General features: G+C 40.7%; 1 protein-coding gene across 1 annotated transcript; it reads left to right on the forward strand.

The window, feature by feature from the left end:
- The first annotated feature begins 2,198 nt into the window (after positions 1–2,198).
- Positions 2,199–21,395, forward strand: gdf11 (growth differentiation factor 11). Its single transcript, XM_046076386.1, has 3 exons — positions 2,199–2,613; positions 15,655–16,028; positions 20,555–21,395. Exons 1-3 carry the CDS (start codon positions 2,199–2,201, stop codon positions 20,933–20,935), a joined length of 1,170 nt encoding a protein of 389 aa, XP_045932342.1. The 3' UTR covers positions 20,936–21,395.
- Positions 21,396–22,262: the final 867 nt, after the last annotated feature.

Consider the following 22,262-nt stretch of genomic DNA (forward strand, 5'->3'; position numbering starts at 1 on the left):
AAAGCTACAAGGAATGGAAAGAAAGGAAATGTGAGGAAACAGCAGCAACAGTCTTTCCCAAACATTAATGTTTGGGTAGCTCCATATATCGGAATCAGCTTTATTTGCCAGGTAGGTGTACACATACGAGGAATTTGGTTCTGGATCGTACATTGCTCACAATGTGGTCAGTCATACATGAAGAAAATCAGACACGCCTACAGTATACAGAACACATAGACACTACAAACAAAAACAATATAGACAGATTGAGACAATAGTGCAATGAGTGCAAAGGATGCAGGAGTAAATTATTATCATTATTATTATTATGTACATGTGATATATATACATATACACATACATGCATACATGTACACAGTGTGTTGGAGCATGGTAAAGGATGCTGGAATAAATAATGTGCAGGTGTTATGTATTTAAGGTAGGTGGATATGATACAGTATATACAATATACCAGTATGAACAGGAATGAAATACAGAATGACAAATCAATCATAAGTAGTAACCAGTAAACAGGTTGCTGATTAGAGACAGAGTTACTGGATTATTGCAAAGGAATTGTTCCTGACACCATGAGTTAGAAGTCAGCTGTTCATCAGAGTGATGGCTTGTGGGAAGAAACTGTTCCCGTGTCTGCGTACAGTGCTCTGTAGCGGCTACCAGAGGGGAGAAGCTAAAGGACTCTTTTGTATCTATTTGAATTATTTCCTTTTTTTTACAATGATGTACCACAGTCTTACCACAATCAGGAGTGACAGATGCAGCACACATGAAAACTGATGACTGAAACACCAGCTGCAACTCTGTGTTCCTCCAGCAGAGGACGTTAGTGGGTCAGTGATGCCTCGCTGAGAGAAGGTAACTCAGTGAAGTATTATTTGTACATGTAGAAGAAGTCTGTTCCAGAAATATCACAACTTTTATTTAGCACATATATACAGACATGAATAGAGTATCTTGTCTGTGGTGTGTTGTTGGGCTACATTTTGATCAGATCCATTGACATTTTGACTTATAGATCAAATGTGACACAGAAGATTCTACAATCCATTGTAATTCATGAAAAGACTATTTAAAAACATGCGACATTTTCGTAAGGCTTACACCAACTGATTAGTACAAATGAAAGTATATATCCTATATGCATTATAAAGTCTATAGAGAGCAGACCTGCTGCCACTGCATTACTGCAATCAATCTATTAATACAGGCTATAAAGGTAACCCTATGTTTTATTATTACCATTTATTACATACCATTTTTAAAACCACATATTTGCATTTCAGAGCCCTTGATTTTACTTTACTGGTTCACACAGATACTTTGACGCTCAGTTTGGGGAGCTCTGCATCGGACAAGCTCGTGCAATTCCTAAATATTAGCATAGGACATATCTACATGAAGATTCATCATCAGTGGGTTTCTTGTTCAAATGCACCATAGATATTTAGATGTGTGCGATTTTGAAGATGATGTGGAATAGTCATGGGGGAATCCATGAAGCGCTTTTTAATTTTATTTTTTAAATTTCTTTTTACAATTTACACCATAATAAACCATTTACAACAATAGGCGCAGTGAGCCATAGTTTATGTCATCATCATAGAAACCTAATTGGGCTATATCTCTAATGTGAGACATTGTTTGTGCACTGTAAAAAAAACATTTATACTCTCATAACAGTGCGCGCACCCTCCCTTCGCTCTGTCCCTCTTGACTTGGTGACAGACCTAAAAGCCTTTTGTTACAATCTTAGCCAATGGAGACGGATTACGACACTGGGCAGCTGAGATATATAAAGAGCCCCTTTTTGACCGCACTTGCACATTTTTCAGTGACACTTCTGAACACTCACACACCTCCATGGACTAAATTGTATAGAAGACCCCAAAACAACCATTGTACTACATATGAGCGGACTATGCATTCATCAGACAGATAATTTGTTCACTTTAAATCAAAACGGGTCGCGCCGAGACACACTGGAACGTACTTTTTTGAAAATTTATTGCAAAATCTCCTGCTGCAAAAAAGCAACTTCGGCGTGATCGTTTTGGATTAGATGCATGTCACTGATCCCCTGCCTTTTGTAGGATAAGGCAAGGAGCGGCGCACAACCGAGGGATAACGGGATAAAGCGAGTGAAAAGACAAGAGAAAGAAAGAAAAAGTTGCATTGCCTGGTGTTCACGCATCGTCATGCCGAGGTACAACTTCTTACTGTGCTTGATGGTGCTCATCTCCCTGGGACAGTCGGGGAGCGATGAGCCCAATCTGCTCCTGCCTTCTGCCAGCGAGACGCCCACGGATGCCGGGCTGTCCCTGCTGGACGAGGACGCCGGTTCCCACGAGTGCTCCGCCTGTGTTTGGAGGGAGCAGAGCAAAGTGCTAAGACTGGAGACCATCAAGTCCCAGATCCTTAGCAAGCTGCGCCTGAAGCAGGCGCCCAACATCAGCCGGGAGGTGGTCAATCAGCTGCTGCCCAAGGCTCCTCCGCTCCAGCAGCTGCTGGACCATCACGACTTCCAGGGAGACGCGTCGTCCCAGGATGAGTTTATGGAGGAGGATGAGTACCACGCCACCACGGAGTCCGTGATCACCATGGCCTCTGAGCGTGAGTAATAGTTTACAACCCAACAATATTGTCTCCAAATGCGTCATGCGCGTAATTGCGGAGCACATAGGTTCAAGTGACTCCGGCCTGCTGCGTGGACAGTGGAGCCGCTGGGGCTCATTCAAGTCAGTGACCTAACCTACTTTTTGAGATTCAGATTAGGGGTCCACTCTGTGTGTCTGAAGCGGGCTGATAAAATTAGACAGATGACTCTGGTCAGCTGTTGGCCACGGCTGTCAAAATAGTCGAGGGATTACGCGTGAACCTGATAAATCAATAATCAGCAATATAAAGGGCCACTCTGAGTCAGACAGCTCCAATATGGCCTGATGAACTTTTGTTTTCACGGGGATGATGATGATTATGGTGATGATGATGGAGGACTATGTCCTTTTGGAGCCGTGTCTAATATTTAGCTGCTGGACTCCTCGGTCCACCTGCTGTCATGTTTAAACTCCCTCTTTCAGATGATTTTTTTGTGTGTGTTTGACAGGGAGTAAACGCATGACAGACCCGTTTGAATGTCAAGTGCATTATTAATGATAATGCAGCATTTGGCTGGCAGTTGCATCACTTAATCCTTTATGCCTTCTTTTGCATAAAGGCCCTAAAATCTGGAGTTATGATCACGTCGTGAGGCCCCTCTGATTATTGCCACAATTTGCTCGCCCTCTTATAGTTTCCCATAAATCCACAGATAAGCCACAGGCAGGCCCCTTTTATAAAACAGACATTTTATAAAATTACTGTTGAACCCTAGCAGCTGTGCTCTATCGGTCTTTTATAGGAGGCTCTACCGGTTTCCCTGCTGTTCATCGCAGTGAGAAAAAGTGTGTCCAAAAAGCTGCTATTGTTCCCCTCATGCGGCGGCCCCCCTCGGCCGCACTTGCCTTTTAAATGCGAAGTTTATGGGCGCAGCTCGTTTTTTTTCACCACGAGTACACAAAGACAGAGAATCACTTAGGGTCGAGGGGAGTGTGTGACCTTTTCCTGGCAAATCGCGGGGTTCAACAACATTTACACACGTAATATATTCTGCACAAGGCAGATAAAACACACTCCAAATAATCAGTTTTTTTTACTCCATGAGTGAACAAAGATACCCTATGTGCAGGAGACTTATGTGCTCCTTGACATCCATTTATCTTTCTTTCTATCTATCTATCTATCTATCTATCTATCTATCTATCTATCTATTTGTATGTTAAAAGAGCCTCACTTTCTTTTTTCTTTTTCTTTCACTTTCTTCTTTTCTGTCATCAGTTGTTTGATGTATATTTTAATATCTTGTAGTTTAATAACACTTCTTCACCTGCCAGCCACACCTGTCTCTGTTATAGCAAATCAACATTCACTTGACATGTTGTTGTAACTGCAGGCTCCTCGAATGTCGTCTGAATTTGACTTCCATCTTTCCTATTCCACCACTCTTTATGGTAGCTTTTAACATTTTATTTTTTTTTTAAAAACTCTGTGAACCTTGCTTATTTAAGAATGGTTTCCTCTGGGAATTATTTTTGCTCTGGACTGACGCAAGTGATGTATTTTATCTTACAGGTGAATTAAGGAGGCATCAAAAACATTTGCTTTGTCATTTGTCAGCCGTTTGCTTTACGTGGAAGCTATTTTTAGGACATTTCCACAAAATAATCAGTATGTTAGTGCTTCAAGTTAGATCTGTCTAGGTATCTCTCTCTCTGTTTCTATTTTTATTACTTGCTCACAAACACACATCGAGGATGTATATGACACATACTGACAATAAAGATTTTGTATAATAAGTATAGCTGTTATCTCTGATTTGCAGATCAATCCAAATTAGATTTTTCCCTCTCCACCTGTAAATACAGACAAGATGAAACTCTGTATGTTTAATACACATCAGCACATTACAAGGGAAATGAACAAAATGTATTTTGGTTCCCATCCTTTTCATGGAAACACTCAGTCGGGAGGTTTGCCCATCACTTCAGATTTCATTACATTATATATTCATTTCCGTACTTACCCTAAGTCTTAACCCTAAAAACTGATGGTGTATGTTATGTGGACTTGCGTTTTATTCCTAAAAGGAAGATGAGTCCCCACAATGTGAATGTGTAAATAGGTTTATGTCCCCACAACATGAGTAATACATGCTCACTCTCTCTCTCTCTCTCTCTCTCTCTCTCTCTCTCTCTCTCTCTCTCTCTCTCTCTCTCACACACACACACACACACACACACACACACACACACACACACACACACACACACACACACACACACACCATGCAAAGTGATTTGATACCTTCTTGAGCCAGAAAAGGGCATTATGCATGACGCTGGCTAATTGCGTATTTCTAACAGGCTCATGCCAGCCAGAGGAGCTAATGACTGACATTACCGCTGTATCTGTCATGTTACAGCACTTCCTCTCTGTTCTGTTCTGTTTGCCTCATCTCTTCATGTCAGCTGCAGTTTTTATCATCTGCTCCTTCTCTCCCCCCTACGCCTCCATCCACCCCCACCTTCCTCCCCGTTAGCCCCCTCTCTCCTTCCTCGCCTTTTCTCCGGTACTCATGGAAGAGTTGAGAGAATGAGTGCATCTCTTTTGCCTGTGGCGCCTTAGTGATCCCACAGGATTAAAAGTGCCTTTTTCTGTCTCTGTGATAGAAGGAGGACTTCAAACACAATTCCCTGCGCACCTCGAACCCAATCACCCTTTCACGGTCGTGCACACTGCCTTTGATGGGCCATGTGGGTTCAAACAGTACATACTGAACTGGACATGTGCCAGAGTTGCTTCTTAGTATTCACTCAAGGTACGTGGGTGCTGCAGTGGGGGTTGAGAGGGTCCATGCTTCCTGGTCTCTAATTACTATGAAATTTCATGGAAAAGTACAGCTATTTATATCATAGTGCGGCACTGAAACATCTCCCTCCATACAGCGAGTTGTGTAGGTAACCGCTCTGCTCGCTATTCATGCATGAAAAATGACTCAGTTTGGAGTTTATTAAGGGTCATTTTCTAGTGCAGTGTTGCGAATGAGTGTTTCTTATGAACAAATCTATTTGCATTAAGAGCTGAACTGCTTGATTTGGTATATTGATTGATTTATGTGTGAAATTGTGCATGAGCATGCATCCAAAGTATGTATTCTGGAGCTCAGTTTGTTTTGCCTGAGGTGGGGTGAGGATTTGACCCTACTAGGCTCCCATTTGTCACCTGTCCCGAGACATTAAGACCAGATCTTGCTCTGCCATCACTGACCGTCTCCTCCCTTCTTTCTCTCTGTCTCTCTGTGGATGTTTCGATGTTGATTAACCATGCACTATTCAAATGTTTGATTAAATACTTCTGCAGCATTAAATACTGAAAACCAAATTATACCGCCAGAGAACGTCAGGAAAAAGATTTGAAGAGAAGAGGCGTCTCTGTGGACTAAGAATACTGGCTAGATCAACTACTGTTGCACAAGAACTTAGTATATAGGCTGTTTGAGAAAAGCGTATTATATTCTTGATCGTCTTTGCCCTTGAGTAAATTTGTTTTCTGAGCTTTGACATTTAGAGAGATTTTGAGTAATTTGAAAATTGTCCCGGAACAGAGAATCCAGCAGAGAGCAGCACTCGCTTACCCTCCCTCTGAGCCTTTATTACATGTTTAAATTTTATTCCACCGAACAGACATTGCCGGTTGTCCAAAACATAGGAAATCACTGGCTTTCTACAAGGGAAAATGTCACCTTTAAAGGAGTGAAAACTGATGTTTAGATCACATTTGAAACATTTCTAATGAACATTCAAATATTCTCATTACTTCTCACTTTTTATGTTATACCCACATTTTATGAGTGTCCATCATGAGTGTGTGTAGGCTAACATTAGAAAATGCTGTACTGGAATTGTTATGTAATCCTGTTAAGATGAGGCACATCCAGTTCAAGCACAGGCCTACACAACTCTTGAACATCCACACACATGTATACAAATCTATACAAATTTCCACATGTGCACACTTGTGTAGACACACGAGGATGCTCTCTCTCTCTCACACACACACACACACACACACACACACACTCACACAGTCACACACACTCCAGAGAAAAGTTCTCCTGTTGACAAAAAGGGTCACAGAGTTCACAGCTATGTGATATATTGGAAGAGGAGACTATTAACCTCATCGGGTCTCTTTCTTTGGCAGCAAAGACGAACCGGTAGTAACTTGAACACTTATCCCCCAGCGCACACACACACACACACACACACACAAAAAACAAGTCTTTTATAGTGTTGACCCTATAAAAGGGTCATTTCCTGAAGGTGCAGGAACCATAAAAATTAAGAGGGAGAGCGCTAAAAGGACAGAGCTGCAGAAGCCGGAGCGTCTTCAACTCACTGGCCAGTGTTTGCTGGAAGTTGATGACTATGTGAGGTTTTTATAGATTTATTTATTCCATGGAGGTCTCAGTTTGACTATGACACCTGTTCTCCCTGTGTAGTTGCTGTCATCACTTCAGAGAAAGATAAACTTTGGAGTTGAATTGTTTGGACACCGGGGGGTATGGACACTTTGTTTAAAAAGAGGTAAAAACTGAAGAAAGAAAGGTCTGTAGGACTGTAGAAATTGCACAACATACCGTCAACTTTATGGCTAATAAAATTTCAAAGGGACCAAAGTCTATTAATACAGAGACAATATTTCCCCAGGACCTCAGGAATCTCACTCCTTCCCCTATTCCCACGCTCCCATGTACCAGTCCCTGCAGCCGGCCTTTTCTCTTAGCATTTGGAAATATGTTTCTTTGGAATTTAATGCCTGCATTACCAAAAATACAACACAGAAGTTAGGAGAATGGCTGTAATACTGCATTAATGCCAGTTTGGCAGCATGGCTGCGCAAGAATATATTTGTTTCCTTATTAAGAAAAAAAGACGATTTCACTGCTTGTGATCACCTTGTGAGCTCCTCGTTGCTTCTTTAAAGGATTTCAAAGAGTGTGATCGAGTGAGGTGCACCGTGGCTCATGCTGAGGGTATGAAGGGGGAAGGAGGGTGGCGGGGTGGAGGGAAGAAGAGAGTGAGTCCGCAGGGAGCAACAAGCATCCCAGTCCTATCCTAAAGGGACAGAAATCATGGAAGGGTTTTATAGGTACAATTAAAAAGACCTGAAACAGATGTTACGTTTCACTAATAAAGGAAATAATTACTTCACACCAGTAATTAAGCCCTGTGTAGGGACATGAGTGAGGAGGAGGAGGAGGAGGAGAAGGGGAGTGAAAAGATAAAATGGAGATCATTGAGGGGATTATTGTTGATGGATGCGTTCAGGCTCTATGTGGTCGTGTGCGAGGAGCTGCTGAGGATCAGTTTATGGAAGAGTCCATTAAATCTAAGAGGCGTTTAAGCAAAGGAAATGCTGCATGGGCATAATGCTGGATCCGATGAGACAGCCACTATGTTGGAAAGAAGCACAATTAACAGTAGATTACCTCACGATTATCTACATGAAAATTTAATTAGCCTCTTTTCCTGCTACAAAGGAGAGCTTCTCGCTGTATTTATCACCTGTCTATAGTATTTCTGCCTGCCGTACCCACATCACCCCAGGAAGTTCATTATGGCACACTTGAAGTGATTTCTTTAGGGAGCAGAGCCAAGTTTGATTTATATATAATGCACAACACAGATGGCATAAAGATAAGCTCATAAAGGGAAGGACAGATTTTTGTATGTTGCTTAGAAATTCTTGAGGAAATGGTACAGCAGAAAATGCTTCCTAGAGGGAGAGTTGGCACAATCTGCTCACACTAACTAGAGAAATCTCTTAGCTGACACAGATTTGGTATAATCTGCATGACTAGGATAGGTATTTTTATTATTTTGCGTGTAAAGTTTCAAAAGTCCTTCTCACTGTCAACATGAGCGGCATGGTGGCAATTTTCTCAACTCAGTTCCCAGAAGCAGTATCTCAGTAGCTAGCAGTCTGGGAAGCTGGTCAGGATCACGTCCTTATGGATGCATTAGTGGTCCACTGCAACAGACTGAAGCAACATACAGTATGAAGAAATATCTCAGACTTAAAATACAGAATTTTAATCTTTTTACACATTTTCTGGTGGGAAAATAGATTTTAGGACTCAGTAGTAAATTAAACGCATTAAGAAGATTTTGCTTACATTATAGCAATGTCATAAAATGAAAACAAAAATTACATTACTATGTGTGTGTATGTGTGTGTGTGTGTATATATATATATATGCTTATAGATAGATGGACAGGATTGTAGAAATTTGCTCCAAACAAGACAATAAAGTGAACTTTTTGTCATTCTGCTCAAACAAGATCAAAACAGATGTCAGTCATGCAGTTTAAATTATGATTCTTCTGCTGCAGGTTTTTGAATAATGATAAAATAAAGCGTAGCTTTTGTCATTCTTTTTCTTTCATGCACAGTCTTTAAGATTTCTTTGGTAATATAAATAAACAGTGACTTGATGATCTGCAGTGGAGAGCAAGTTGATTATGGGTGTAAATTTTGTTTTGCTTATTTCCCAGTTTAGTTGTTTCAATTTAATCAATAAATGTATCATGTTAACCTGTGATATAACCCAGACAAAGAAGTTTTATTTAAAGAATTATCTCACCATATTCGGTCACATATGGTCAGCATGCAAATCAAGAGATGATCCATGTTACATCTGTATGAGTTTTAAGTTACTATCACCTAAATAATAGTGGCTGAAATTCTAACCATATAATTACTCAATAGCCTCTGAAGTGTTTATTCTCTCCCTTCCGTTTTCCATCAGTCACCTCTGCGCTATGTCCCTGCTGAAGCCCTTGCCTCGGGCTTAATCTTACAAGAGGGTCATTGAATGCCATACACACTTGAGTAAACACATTTCAGATAGAGTCCAATAAAGAAAACTAATTTCCAACAACTGCAATTTTTTTCCTGTATGTTTTGGCTGTGCGAATGAAGATTTAGCTGATTGACAGAATTTATGAATTTTGTAGAAGGTTGAAAAGTGAGGGAGACACACACACACACTGACACTACCCAGGTGTATTTGAGGAAACTTGGCTGAAACTCTCAGTAGGTGAAGAAAATAAATGTGAATAATGTTAGCAAGGAAGCCAAAGAAAGGTGGCTTCAAGTTAACAGAACTCTGCTCAGTTTATTTTAGTTTAACATTTTAGTTTAAAGAGTACAAATTACACTGGCTGTCTCTCTACTTTTGCACTGTCACACTTAGCTTTTCATCCTGCAGTGGTGTTTCTTTTAAAAGAAATCCTGATGGCAGCGCGTAATTCAGATAATTCAAAATTGTGTTTAGATGTTTGGTTTTACCAAATATGTAAAACGTTTTGGATTTAACTTTTGAAAGCCGAGCAGAACATTGTCCTGTGACGTTAACGTCTTGCATGCATGTGTGGATGCACACAAACACAAGCGGTGAGACCCCAGCATGCTTCCTGCTGTCCAGCTGTCCACCTTATTGCAGTTCACTGCACGCTCGCTCTTTTCCTCCTCTGTCCCCATCCTGCTAGAGACGTCCCGCAGACGTTTCCCTTATAATACCAACATGTATAACCCCAACACTAAAAACAATGAGTTCTGTTTGCTGACGACGGTCAGTTTGGAGCTTGCAGGTTTATGTGTGGTTGCATGTTTCCGAGTGCGTGTGTTCACTGAGCTAGAACAGGGAGCATTAGGAGGTGTCTTTTGTTACTCCTGGGGGGCTACTGTGCTCAGTCCTAATAGGAGTCTTGTGCCTGCCGTTGTCCCAGGGGAGGGCATTTGAATGAGGGGGTCTAACTTCACACACACACACACACACACACACACCCACTCCTCCTCCATCCCCAGCTCGAGCCCGGCCTCCCCCACCACCCTCTCCCGTCCCTTGGGACTGGCCGAGAGACAAAGAGGGAGTGGGGCTGGGGTGGGATGGGATGTTTGAGGGGGTGCACTGTGGCCCCTGTCTTATTAGAAGGGTCGTGAACGTGTCACGATGATTAATATGCCGAGGTGCGTGGGGATACCCTTGAGTCAGATTTATTCAACATGAAGGCTCCCAAACACACTATCACCACAAAATGGCACATTTGCATTTCCCATTAAGAAAGAAAAATATAGATATATATGCAAATGAAACTCCTATCTAGGTTTATTCCATTATGCATCATCCATTTGGACATTAACAATAAGTGACCATTCCTTTCCCCTCCTTATTTAACTTGTGGATTTTCACCTGATTGGCACATGTATACAATATGCACACAACTGCCTTTCAAGAGTTTAGATAAAAAAAGTGAACTCTAATAACTTCTCTCTTTTTTTTGATAAAAGTGTGAAGGTCATTTAAAATAATTTTTTCAGACTGACATCATTCACTGTAAAGCAAATTCATCATTAAGTTGACTTTTTTTTTTTCTTTGCTGCCTGATATTTGACAAAGAAGGTTAAATCATTTTAAATTAAATAACTAATGTATGCTTTCTGATCTTGTTCATCATTGGGTGGGAATCTTTTAAAAGTATAGCGAGGTTGCTAAAGTTTTAGCATGGGGAGGCGCTAGATGCAGCAGCACAGAAATCAATCTCACAACTCTCCAGCTACTATAACATCACAACAACAGCATGTGTTGGCAAACTAGAAAGCTGAATGTTCGTGGGCAAGTCATTTAACGCTACCTGACACAAAAATCATGGCCCGGCCCAATCCACTTTGTTTGTTTCCTATTAGCAGACCGCGAGGACATAATTGTTGAATTTGACAAAAAGACATATATTGGATTAGAATCACCTTTAAGCACCCTTGGTGGTAGTGGTAACTATTCATTGTATAACTACACCTTAGCTTCCCCTCTCCATCTGTTTTCAGCAGTTTAACTGGCTCGTGCTCCTGTACCCAGTTTGGTTATTAAAAGCATTTTACTTTGAAACCGGCTGTGGTCGAATTAAAATGGACAGATGGCATGGTGAATAAACCCTTATATTCTATATGTCTCCCCTAACATACATGTATAGGAGGCTCTGAGCTAAATATGGGACACAGGTACCCAGGGAGTCCACCAGATGTTTGATAGGCTCACCTGCAGGCCTGCTGCGTGCTGGCAGTAAAATTCATGCACTGCATATGCTGCAATTAGACCACAGGGAAATAAGCTGCTGTAATAATGAAGTAGACTGGAAACATGAGGAGGAAAAGCAAACAAGCTGTTTCCTTTGGAAAAATACAGCCTCTGTCCATGCGTACTTACTTGGGTTTTACTTGGTTTTTACTTTTTAAGTAAAACAAAAAGAGCGTTTTTACTGTGTAAGAACTAGATTCTATCTTCAGTTTGGCTGAGCTCCAGTAGGTGGTGCTGAATGCAAAAAAAGAAATCATATCCTTTCTGCAGGATTGACTGAACTATAACTGAGCAAACTGTTCAGGAAATTAAGCCATAAAAACAGTCCTGCAGTTGCAGTAAAATTGAGATTGTTCAACAATAATGTGTGGCAGCAGGAGTAAAGTTAGTTCAGGTAGAAGGATTAAATGTCCCATTGGTTTTTTGATCTTTACAAGCTAGTTTTGCGTAGAACGCTCTGCCAAGACGTGGGGTGTAATAAAGGTGCAGACATTCATCCTCTGGTTTGCCTCTTACGGCACTTATATGATCTATAAAGGCACAAATTGATTTCACCTATCAATGCAGGCATTGTTTAACGTGACGTAGCTCAGATGTTGTGCATGTGTGTTTAATAACCAGGGTCCTAACTGGATCATGTTGTATGGGCTCTGCTTCTCAAATTACTCCTTCTCAAGAAAGGCCACTGCTCGAGAAACTGAACCATTTCAGCTCTGCAGTGTTTGGTGGTTTGCCCCCCCCCAAAGACCCCAACAAAAGCGATAAAAATAGCTGTTTGCAAAGGAAGAGCTGGTGTGTGTCGGTCCCCATCTGCAGCGATTAAAAACAACAAAAAAGTAGTAATCACAAGTAAACCCCAAGCAAACTGCCGAATCATTCATTCCCAGTTTTGTGCTGATGAGCAAACACAACACAACCCACGTTAATTGCTGTGACCCCAGCAACCCACCAGAAGGAACATTGACATATTGTTTGTCCAGCGTGAGACACTGTATAATTTACACTCACTAATGACTGGAAATACAGGCTGAAGGACCACGTCTGTCCCTGGCTTGGCCCTTATTCAATGTTCGCCCTGGACTCTTCTAATGGATAGTCCATCTGTACCTCAGTGAATTCATATCCCTCAATGCATGCCTATAATTCAATTACAAGACTTGTTTGGTGTAAAGGGTTTGATAAATAATTCACTATTGGCTGGAGAATCTCCACCCTAATCAAAACAAAAACAAACGTCAGCTCATTCAGCACTGTTGTGTTTCTGAGATTTTAAATGATTCCATGGTAAAAATGTAAAAAAAATAAAAAATAAAAAAAGCATGTTGTGAAGAAAGACATATTACCATTCCCATAGGGTCGACCTTGACCTTCAAACTCAATCTGGCTATTAGGACTACCCCTCCCCAGTACCCCTGAGATGTAAAGAGGGTGACGGTTTTGACCCCTGATCCCATTTCTTAACTAGGCTGAGGAGCCAAATAACCTTTTGACCCAGGAAGCATTTTCAGGTTGCCTGAGCAACCTCCGATTTGGCAGTGATTGGCAGGTCCATACAGTTTCTTTATCTTCTTTTTTTTTTAACAGAGGGGACAGCAACACTCCTCTGCAAGATACATAACAGAAAACGACAGTTTAGGAGTTGTAACGTGTCAAATATGCTCAGAGAAAATGGGCCGATTAGATATTCTATTGTACTCAGTTGGCACATTATTATGCTAGATAGATGCAGAATAAATTTCCCTTAATAAATGAACGCTTTACATGGAAATGAATGTGTGAATGGAATGGATGGATGGATGTCATTATATCAGATGGAGGTCTATGTAAATTAACTATGTGCAGATTTGACATGTGGTGCAAATCACAGAAAACACCAGCGCCAAGGATCATGACAGGAATAAATCTGCCTATTTTGGGAGACACCTTGTGTTCTTTGACGTAACCCTTAATCCACACCCCAAATATATTTTCAACAAAGGGCGAGCCACTAAAACAAACTTGAGATGTTTTAATTTTGCTAGTTGTAATGTAGGGGTAGACCATTTCATTATGATTGACCCAGGGGAATCTAAGGTTACCATCTGGCCACTGGCCACCATTGCTGATCCTTGTTTTAATATGCAAATGTATCTGTTTGTCCAACCTTGATGTAATCACAAATGTAACCTGACTGAATGGACCAAACAACAGGACCATGTGCACATGTGATAACCGACGGTCTTCATGCAGATGCGGCTAAAATGAGCAGTAAGACAAAAAAAGAAAAAAGATATACTGTTTTACAATGTAAAAGAAGAAATACTGATCATCTTCTCCCGATTAGGACTTTTTCTGTAAACTGCATTGACTCAAACTCAAGTATATATTATTGTTAGTAGTTTTTTAAAATCCTAATTAATGGACATCACAGAACAAAAAACATGGGATTGCATCTAGAAAACAAACAATATCCCATATGTTGTTCCCAACATATCCCAACAGTAGTGTGTTACAGAGCTACAGACTATGCACAACCAGTTGTGTAACATTGGAGTTGCAGATCTCTTGTAGTCTCTAGCATTATCATCAGTGCTCAAAACACAGGCATATCTTTCTTGTCAAGGTGCTGAGTGAGTCCAAAAAAGTGCATTTCTGCATGTCAAGGAAGTGCAGCACTGTTAACTGCTGCCTTTAAAATTCCTACTTTATTACATCAGGACAGTACAGTGTTTCGAGACCCAAGTTTAAGTTTTAGCTTTCATCTTTAAATCATCATTGCTGTGGTGAGGGCTACATATCTTTCAGTGTTTGATAATGGATTAAAGCACAACAGTAAACACAGAGTGTGTTCTAACTTACAGTAACTGTACCTTCTTTGACCACTGTCTCTCATTCCTTGCAGAATATAGTGTTAGTTAGTCTTATAGAGGTTTCTGTGAAGGTTCTCAGTCATCCAGGTCATAGTTATCCAAGGATGGTTAAAGTCAATAGCAACTGAACTTGTGCTATTTGCTACTGACTTTAAAATTCCTTTGATATTATAGAGGTTTGCACTTCAACAATAATAACATATTCCTATTTGCTGTGTGAATTTTTGAAAGTCTCAGCTAAAAGGAGTTACTCTGGGAGATATTGTTGATCCTGTGTGCCCTATAGGGTGGAAATTCTCTTTTACATTTGAAAGTCCTTTCTGAGCTGTATTAGAGAGGATATCTTTCAGTTATGTGGCCCAGTATGATCGTTGTTATTACCAATATGTGAATCAGAGTATCCCCGCGACCTGACCCCAGACAAGCGGTACAAGATGGATGGATGGAATCAGGATGGATGGTTTGTTCCTTTGATGGATGACTGAGCACAGTGCAGCTGTCTCTGTTTTATTTGTGCCAGTCAGCTGCAATATTTATTTCTGAACCCCTCGGTCAGGTCCAGGGTTGTTGTAATGTAGATTGTTCATTTCATGTTTTGGGACTAGTGAACCTACATTGAGTTGATTAACTATTATGCATTTGCTGTTCCAAGAAATAATGATAATGTTTTGTACTGGGCTTTGCTAATACAACCCCCTACGATGCACAGGAAGTTATGTGTTTGGATCCAATGATGCAGGAACAGGCAGAGAAGAGCACTACCTGCAGAATCCCAAATTTCACCAGCAGAACAGAAATGCTTGTCCCCAAAGCACACACACAGAAGCAAAATGACTTTGTGTCTAGTGGACTGTGGTGGAAAGGGAGATGACATGAGATGAAGGGATAGAGAGATGGGAAGGACATGCAACAAAGGTCCTTGGTTAGACATGAACCAAGGACGTTGCGATTCATGTCTTGGATCAAACACTGTTTAAAGTAGTGCTCAGACTTGAGATCTTGATGATCAATGCATATAGTGTATTGCATATACAGTATATATAAATGTAACTGTCTTCTTTTCCACAGCGGAGCCCCTGGTGCAGGTGAACGGGAAGCCGAGCTGCTGCTTCTTCAAGTTCAGCCCCAAACTGATGTTCACTAAGGTGCTGAAGGCCCAGCTGTGGGTGTACCTGCGACCGCTGCAGCAGACCTCCACCGTCTACCTGCAAATCCTCCGACTGAAGCCCGTCACGGAGCAGGGCAGCCGCCACATCCGCATCCGCTCCCTGAAGATAGAGCTCAACTCCAGGGTCGGCCACTGGCAAAGTATTGACTTTAAGCACGTGTTGCAGAACTGGTTCAAACAGCCGCACACCAACTGGGGAATCGACATCAACGCCTTTGATGAGAGCGGCAATGACCTGGCAGTTACCTCGCTGCGACCCGGGGAGGAGGGGCTGGTAAGGACCGTCAGACCTGCCCTTGGGGGGAATCGGTTTCAGATTGAGATTTTTGCAAATTCATATTTCAATTAAAGGAGTGCAGCCAAATCATGTTAGTGAAAAAAACTAACTTCTGATCTGTATTAATAACTGGACTGAACTAAAATTTACTTGAAGGATAGCAGTGATGTCATCTCCCATTCTCTTTCTCCACATATTTTCTGGTTATCCCTACTGTTACTGTTAAAACTTTTTTTAAAAATTCAAAATGGAAAAGTTAAGAGTTAAATATTTTAACATATTTGCGGTCTATCTAGTGAGGATGCAATACAGGCTACAATACTGACAACTGTGTAGTCTGATTTGATGTTTCCCTACAATATTTGTTTTCTACAGAAGCCCTAAGCAGCCATCGATTCAACCATTTTTTTACTCCGTTTTTCCTGTGATAACGGGATCATTTTCTCGTGATCTCGAGATAACAAAACAGCAGTTTAACACAGTGGTTTAATGGTAATTTCACTGTGTGTAGCAGTATCACTGGTTAGATCAGTTGGTAGAGCACAGAACTTATATTCTTGGAGTTTGGATTGATCCTCGCAGATGACCAACTTTATTTTATTTTTACACTTATTCATAATCTTCTTCAACAAAGTTCTTATGAAGAGACTGGAAATTGTTTCACATCCATCAACCTATGAACTTTTCATTTCATTCCCAAGCAGAGGAAATTCCTCTGGTTCTCATTCGGGGCAATCCATTTAATGTTACACATAACTTTGAAATAGCCATGGGAAATGTGTGATTGGATTCCCCTGAACCTATTCATAACAACTTTGCTGAAGAGGATAATAAAAAACACACAAAAGAAGAAAAAAAAGTTGTGCTCTACCAACTGAGCTGACCAGTCACACAGCAAAGTGCCCTGAAATTATCATAAAGAAACACACCGGCCGACCCTTGTATTCCGCTATGGTTTGTTGATTGTTGATCTTGAGATGGTTTGTTGATTGTTGATCTTGAGATCGCGAGAAAATTATCCCGTTATCACAGGAAAATGGAATAAAATAAAAATTTGAATGGATGGCCGCTTAGGGCTTCTATAGTTTCCTGCCTTTCGGTTAACCACTATTAATTTAATCTAAAATCTGTGCTACATCGCCGCACACCGGCAGCGTCATACAGAAATGTGGACCCTGAACATAGGCATTCTCAGTGGATGGAAGATGGATCTTAGTGGATGAGCACAAAAAGGATTGTGTTGCATCATGTAGCATCAGTCTGCATTATAAATACTAAAAAGGATCAAATACTACAACTGAGTGTTGACATTAATAGCGGTAGGCAATTCAGTGTGCCCCATACTGACATCAAAAGCCATGTTTTGAACCATGACCAAAGTAGCTAGCAGCTATACTTTTCTGTAAAAGCAGAAATGGTTTTGAACAAACCTGTAGCCGACACAATGTTTTCATAAAGCTGCATTCACTCTGTAACAGCCTAAATCCCAAAGCCAAACCGTAGAGAGAACAGCTCCCCTCTGACTGATGTTACAGGTCCACCTTAAACACAAACATGTATTTGTTATGTTAGTTAAAGGTGGGCTCTGTAAATGGGAAACCGAAAAAGTGACTTGGATCAAGCCACACAACATTATTTCAGCTATGATTTGTGTGTCAGGTAACGTGAAATTACTCACCCACGGACATTCAACTTACTTTCTAGATCACCACACTTGCTGTTGTTGTCATGTTAGCTACAGAAGCAGTTGTTAGTATCGCTGTCTGGAGCTGGTGTGCAGGCTCTGGGACCATCTCATTCTCTCTGCATATTCCCAGCATGTACCAACAGTTTGCTAACACACAACTTCGCAAAGGTTATATACTTGCTTATAGTACTTGCTAATACTTGCTGTGGGCAAGTGGTCTGTTGAAAGCTGGACTCAAAAACCTCCATCCTGCCACTTTCACTACTTAGGGGATCTTCAAAAGTCTAACATTTAGTTTGTTTTAATTGTTGCTTTAAAGATTTTGGATAATGTTTTTCAATCCTATCCGTATTACTAAATGGATCTGAAAAACTAACAACATACTACTTAAAAAGGGGAGTTTGTAAACCAGTCATGTATCGAAAGTTCACATGTATTTTCGGCCCTCCATCACCACAGAACTGTATTTGAACAAGTCAGTCATGACCACTCTATATTTAGATCAGTCCAGAGAACACAGCTGCTTTGTTTGGATCAGTCTTCACCAATGTCATCAGCACATCCCATCTTCAAGTCTGCTGCTAACTAAGACCGGTGCACAATATATTTACGATGCTGATCACATATTCTTCATAGCTGCCTTTTACACTATGCGTGCATCTTCTGTGCACACTATTCTTCGTTTTTGTGGCTTGCAGTGAATTTTTTCTTTCCACATGGTGGTGAAAACGAAATTATTCCTTCACAGGAGGTTCAATTAGGAAATAAAATAGGAAAGATCATATTCTTTTGCAGAATGTGAATAAGGGGTTTGCATGGATGAGTTCAAACTTCGTCTTAAGGCAAAACCATCCGTGAGCCAGTAATCTAGTTAGAAAATCCCAGAGTTACTGCCACTGACAGTTACATGCAAACATCTATGTTGAATTATGTAGGCCACTCACCCAGTTAAGTAACACCAAATATTTACCAAGTGATCATTTGGGTCAGATCTTCACAACACATATCAGAGGTCAGCTCTGGTGTCTTGGCCAATAAATCGCTGCCCTCTGAGCACACAGCAGTGTGCAATATTATTCTTGAACAAAAAAAAAGGAAAAGATCAAAAACACAGGCAAGTGTACCAAAATAAAACAAAACACAACAAGCAAAGAAAGAATCAAACTCTGCCTCTCCCTGATCCTCTGGGTCTTTTTTTCTACAACAAAAGCCCTAAAGGCCAAGCTGACATGGTCTCACCCCAACGGCCTTTCAGCTTATTTCCTCTTTTGAATGCGTCACAGAAAACTGTGCTCAAGCCCAGCTGGAATCACTGTGGGGAGAGGAAGGCTTTGTAAAACAAACATGATGGAGTAAAATATTTGATCCGCTCGCTTTGCCCAAAGGTCAAGGTTATAGTAGCCTGCAGATGACCTCCTAGGTCATGGATCAAACCAAGCATACAGAGTCAGCCATTGGTGTAAGGAAAGGCTAGTGTCTATCAATGACAAATTAATTCAGATGTTTTTGTGAAATTTCAGATGAGTGGGTTTTGAATATAAAGGGGGATTTAAATCATTTTCTTGGAACTGGCTCAACTAAATGGAATGCAGTGGTTTTAATGTATTTAATTACACGTGTGCTTTTCCTGCTATGACAAGTCAAAATTTATTTTCTGTTATAATGGTTACTAATCAGACGCTTGGAGGAGACTAGATGGCTTTTACTGTAATCAATACGTTTTTAAAATGTGCGGGACAGCATAGTTGTAAAATGACACAAAATCAACAGGTTAAGCTTATTGGTTTATTTCACTCTGGTTTCAGAAGTAGTACGACCTTTTATGTATAATCTAGAACCGATTAACATCTGGTGTATCAGGTTAATGCTGTTAACTACCTGGCTAGATAGAAAACCCTCAGGATGTGGTACTTATATACCAGGACTGAAAACTACTGCACAGCAAACATTCTGAGTTATCATAGTAGGAAAATCATAGGTGTCACAAATAATAACAATAATAATAGTAATCATCATCATCATCATCATCGTCTTCATCATCATCGTCTTCATCATCATCGTCTTCATCATCATTATCATCATCATCATCATCATCATCATCATCATCATCATAATAATAATTAGTGGCTCTGTTCTATTTAAGTGTCCCAGTAGTTCAGCATTTTTGGGAAATATGAGTATTTGCTTTCTTGCCGAGAGTGATAAGATAGATATAACTCTCGAGTATGTAGCTGAAGCTGGGAGGTGATTAGCTTAGCATTAGCATGAAGAAAGGAGAAAACCGTTAAAAAAATAAGCATACCAGCTTTAAAGCTCCTTAGTTAACACATTGTCTCTTGTTTGTTTAATCAGTACACAAACAGAACTGTAAAAATGACAGAGATTTCAAAGAGAACAGGCTGTAAATCTTGGCAAACATCTTGTGGCAGCTGTAACTTGTGACGTTGACGTGGCAAGCAGCGGACAGACTGAAGAGCTGAGTGGATAGATAAACTGTTACAAATAGTTACAGTCCCCCCCCCCCTCTCAAATCACAACTTGTCATTTTACACTTTACTTTGTGTATGGATTAAAAAAAACAAGCCACAACACGTTAATTATTGAGTTTTAGAGGCGTTGGTGAGGTATCTTTATGCTAAGCTAAGCTATAACCCCTTTGCTCTAGCGTCATAGTTAACACACAGACATGAGAGTGGTTTTGATCATCTCATCTAACTCCTTGGGTGACAGAAGTATCAGAAAATCATTAACTCAGCCATGTTGTTGTTGTTGTTCTCTTATAACCACCTCTTTCTCTCTGTCCTGCCCGCCCCCCCCCCAACCCCCCTGATTCCAGCAGCCGTTCCTGGAAGTGAAGGTTCTCGAGACGACCAAACGTTCTCGGAGAAACCTCGGCCTGGACTGCGACGAGCACTCCACCGAGTCTCGCTGCTGTCGCTACCCTCTGACTGTGGATTTCGAGGCGTTCGGCTGGGACTGGATCATTGCCCCCAAACGTTACAAAGCCAACTACTGCTCCGGACAGTGCGAGTACATGTTCATGCAGAAATACCCGCACACCCACCTGGTGCAGCACGCCAACCCCCGAGGCTCCGCAGGGCCCTGCTGTACTCCGACCAAGATGTCCCCCATTAACATGCTCTACTTCAATGACAAGCAGCAGATCATTCATGGCAAAATCCCAGGGATGGTGGTGGATAGATGTGGCTGTTCTTAGGCTAGAGGGGAGATGCACACTTGTGTACAGCCACCATCGCATCAAACCATCCAAAACCCTTACGGAGCTCTCCCCTGGCACCAGAACCCACTCCTCGGCACCAGATTTCACTTTTTGCTCAGACACAAAATCATCCCACTGGGTTTCATCCAGTAATTAAATTGATTCTAACTGTAAAAAAAATGTTTAAATGAAACATGAATCAAAAAAAAAAGGACTGAGTGATGGAAATACAGTACATTATGAATGATTTAAAGAGGCTGTCCTTGTGGAGCAGCTTCAGAAAACGGTAAATGAGACAAAACTATGTTATAGAGTACATGTTAGTTTTGTGGGTTTTTAAAGATTTTGTTTTTTAAATGGCATCTTTGTGAAATGTCCAGGTTAGTGGATTAGATGACAGGAGACATAAGCATTTACAATATTTTTAAAGCAATTTCAATCCTACGGTGAGTTTGGAAATACGTAATTTCACAAATACACTTACTTAAAGGTGACATTTGATCCACAAAAATGTTTGCAAGGGGGCATGATCAGTATTATTTTGCAATTCTTTACTTTAACAAAAGGAACAAAATCCATGCTGATGTGAGGAGGGTTTACCGTTAGAAATACTCTTGGCATATATCAAAAATCTTGTTTACAGATGTTTAGAGATGTGCTGTAGAGATGTAAAGTGTTGAGGAGATCCAAAACCAAACCTATACCCTCTATTAATGTATAACACCCCAGTGTGACATTCTCGAGTATCTACGAAACCTTTCACAGTTACTTTGATCTTTTTTTTATTTGTAGTCTTGTAAAACTCGAAAAGGAAAAGGGAGAAAAGAGGTTATACTATGTTAACTCTATCTTTCCAAGCAGATAAATAAAGCCAGTATAGCTATTTCTGCCAGTCTGCAAAAGTAGATAATACAGATTTAGGTTCCACTTGCACACTAAAATCTAAAACAGTACTGTAATGTAGATGCACTCTGAAGTCATTCGGCAGTGCCCGGGAAAGTAGGAGGAGCAGGGTCCTGCAGGATGACAAGAACACGACAGATTTCCTTTCTTCTTTACCTAACAAAGGAAAATACACTTTAACACCTTCGACTTTTGCATTAAACAGAGAAGCAAATGCACAGTTTCCTAACTTGAATAGGCCTGGGACTGAGCATGTAATAACAAACAGAAAACAAAATCCATCCCCTGAACACTTGGGGGTGTCAGTAAGTGTTCACCCTGCTGTAACCTGAACGCATTATTGAGCTGAAAATAGCACAAAACATGATTACAGTAATATCACTAGAAGTTTACACAGTAATACTTACAGCAGTGTTCACAT

Source organism: Micropterus dolomieu, linkage group LG18, assembly GCF_021292245.1.
Source record: "Micropterus dolomieu isolate WLL.071019.BEF.003 ecotype Adirondacks linkage group LG18, ASM2129224v1, whole genome shotgun sequence".
Classification (NCBI taxonomy): Eukaryota; Metazoa; Chordata; class Actinopteri; order Centrarchiformes; family Centrarchidae; genus Micropterus; species Micropterus dolomieu.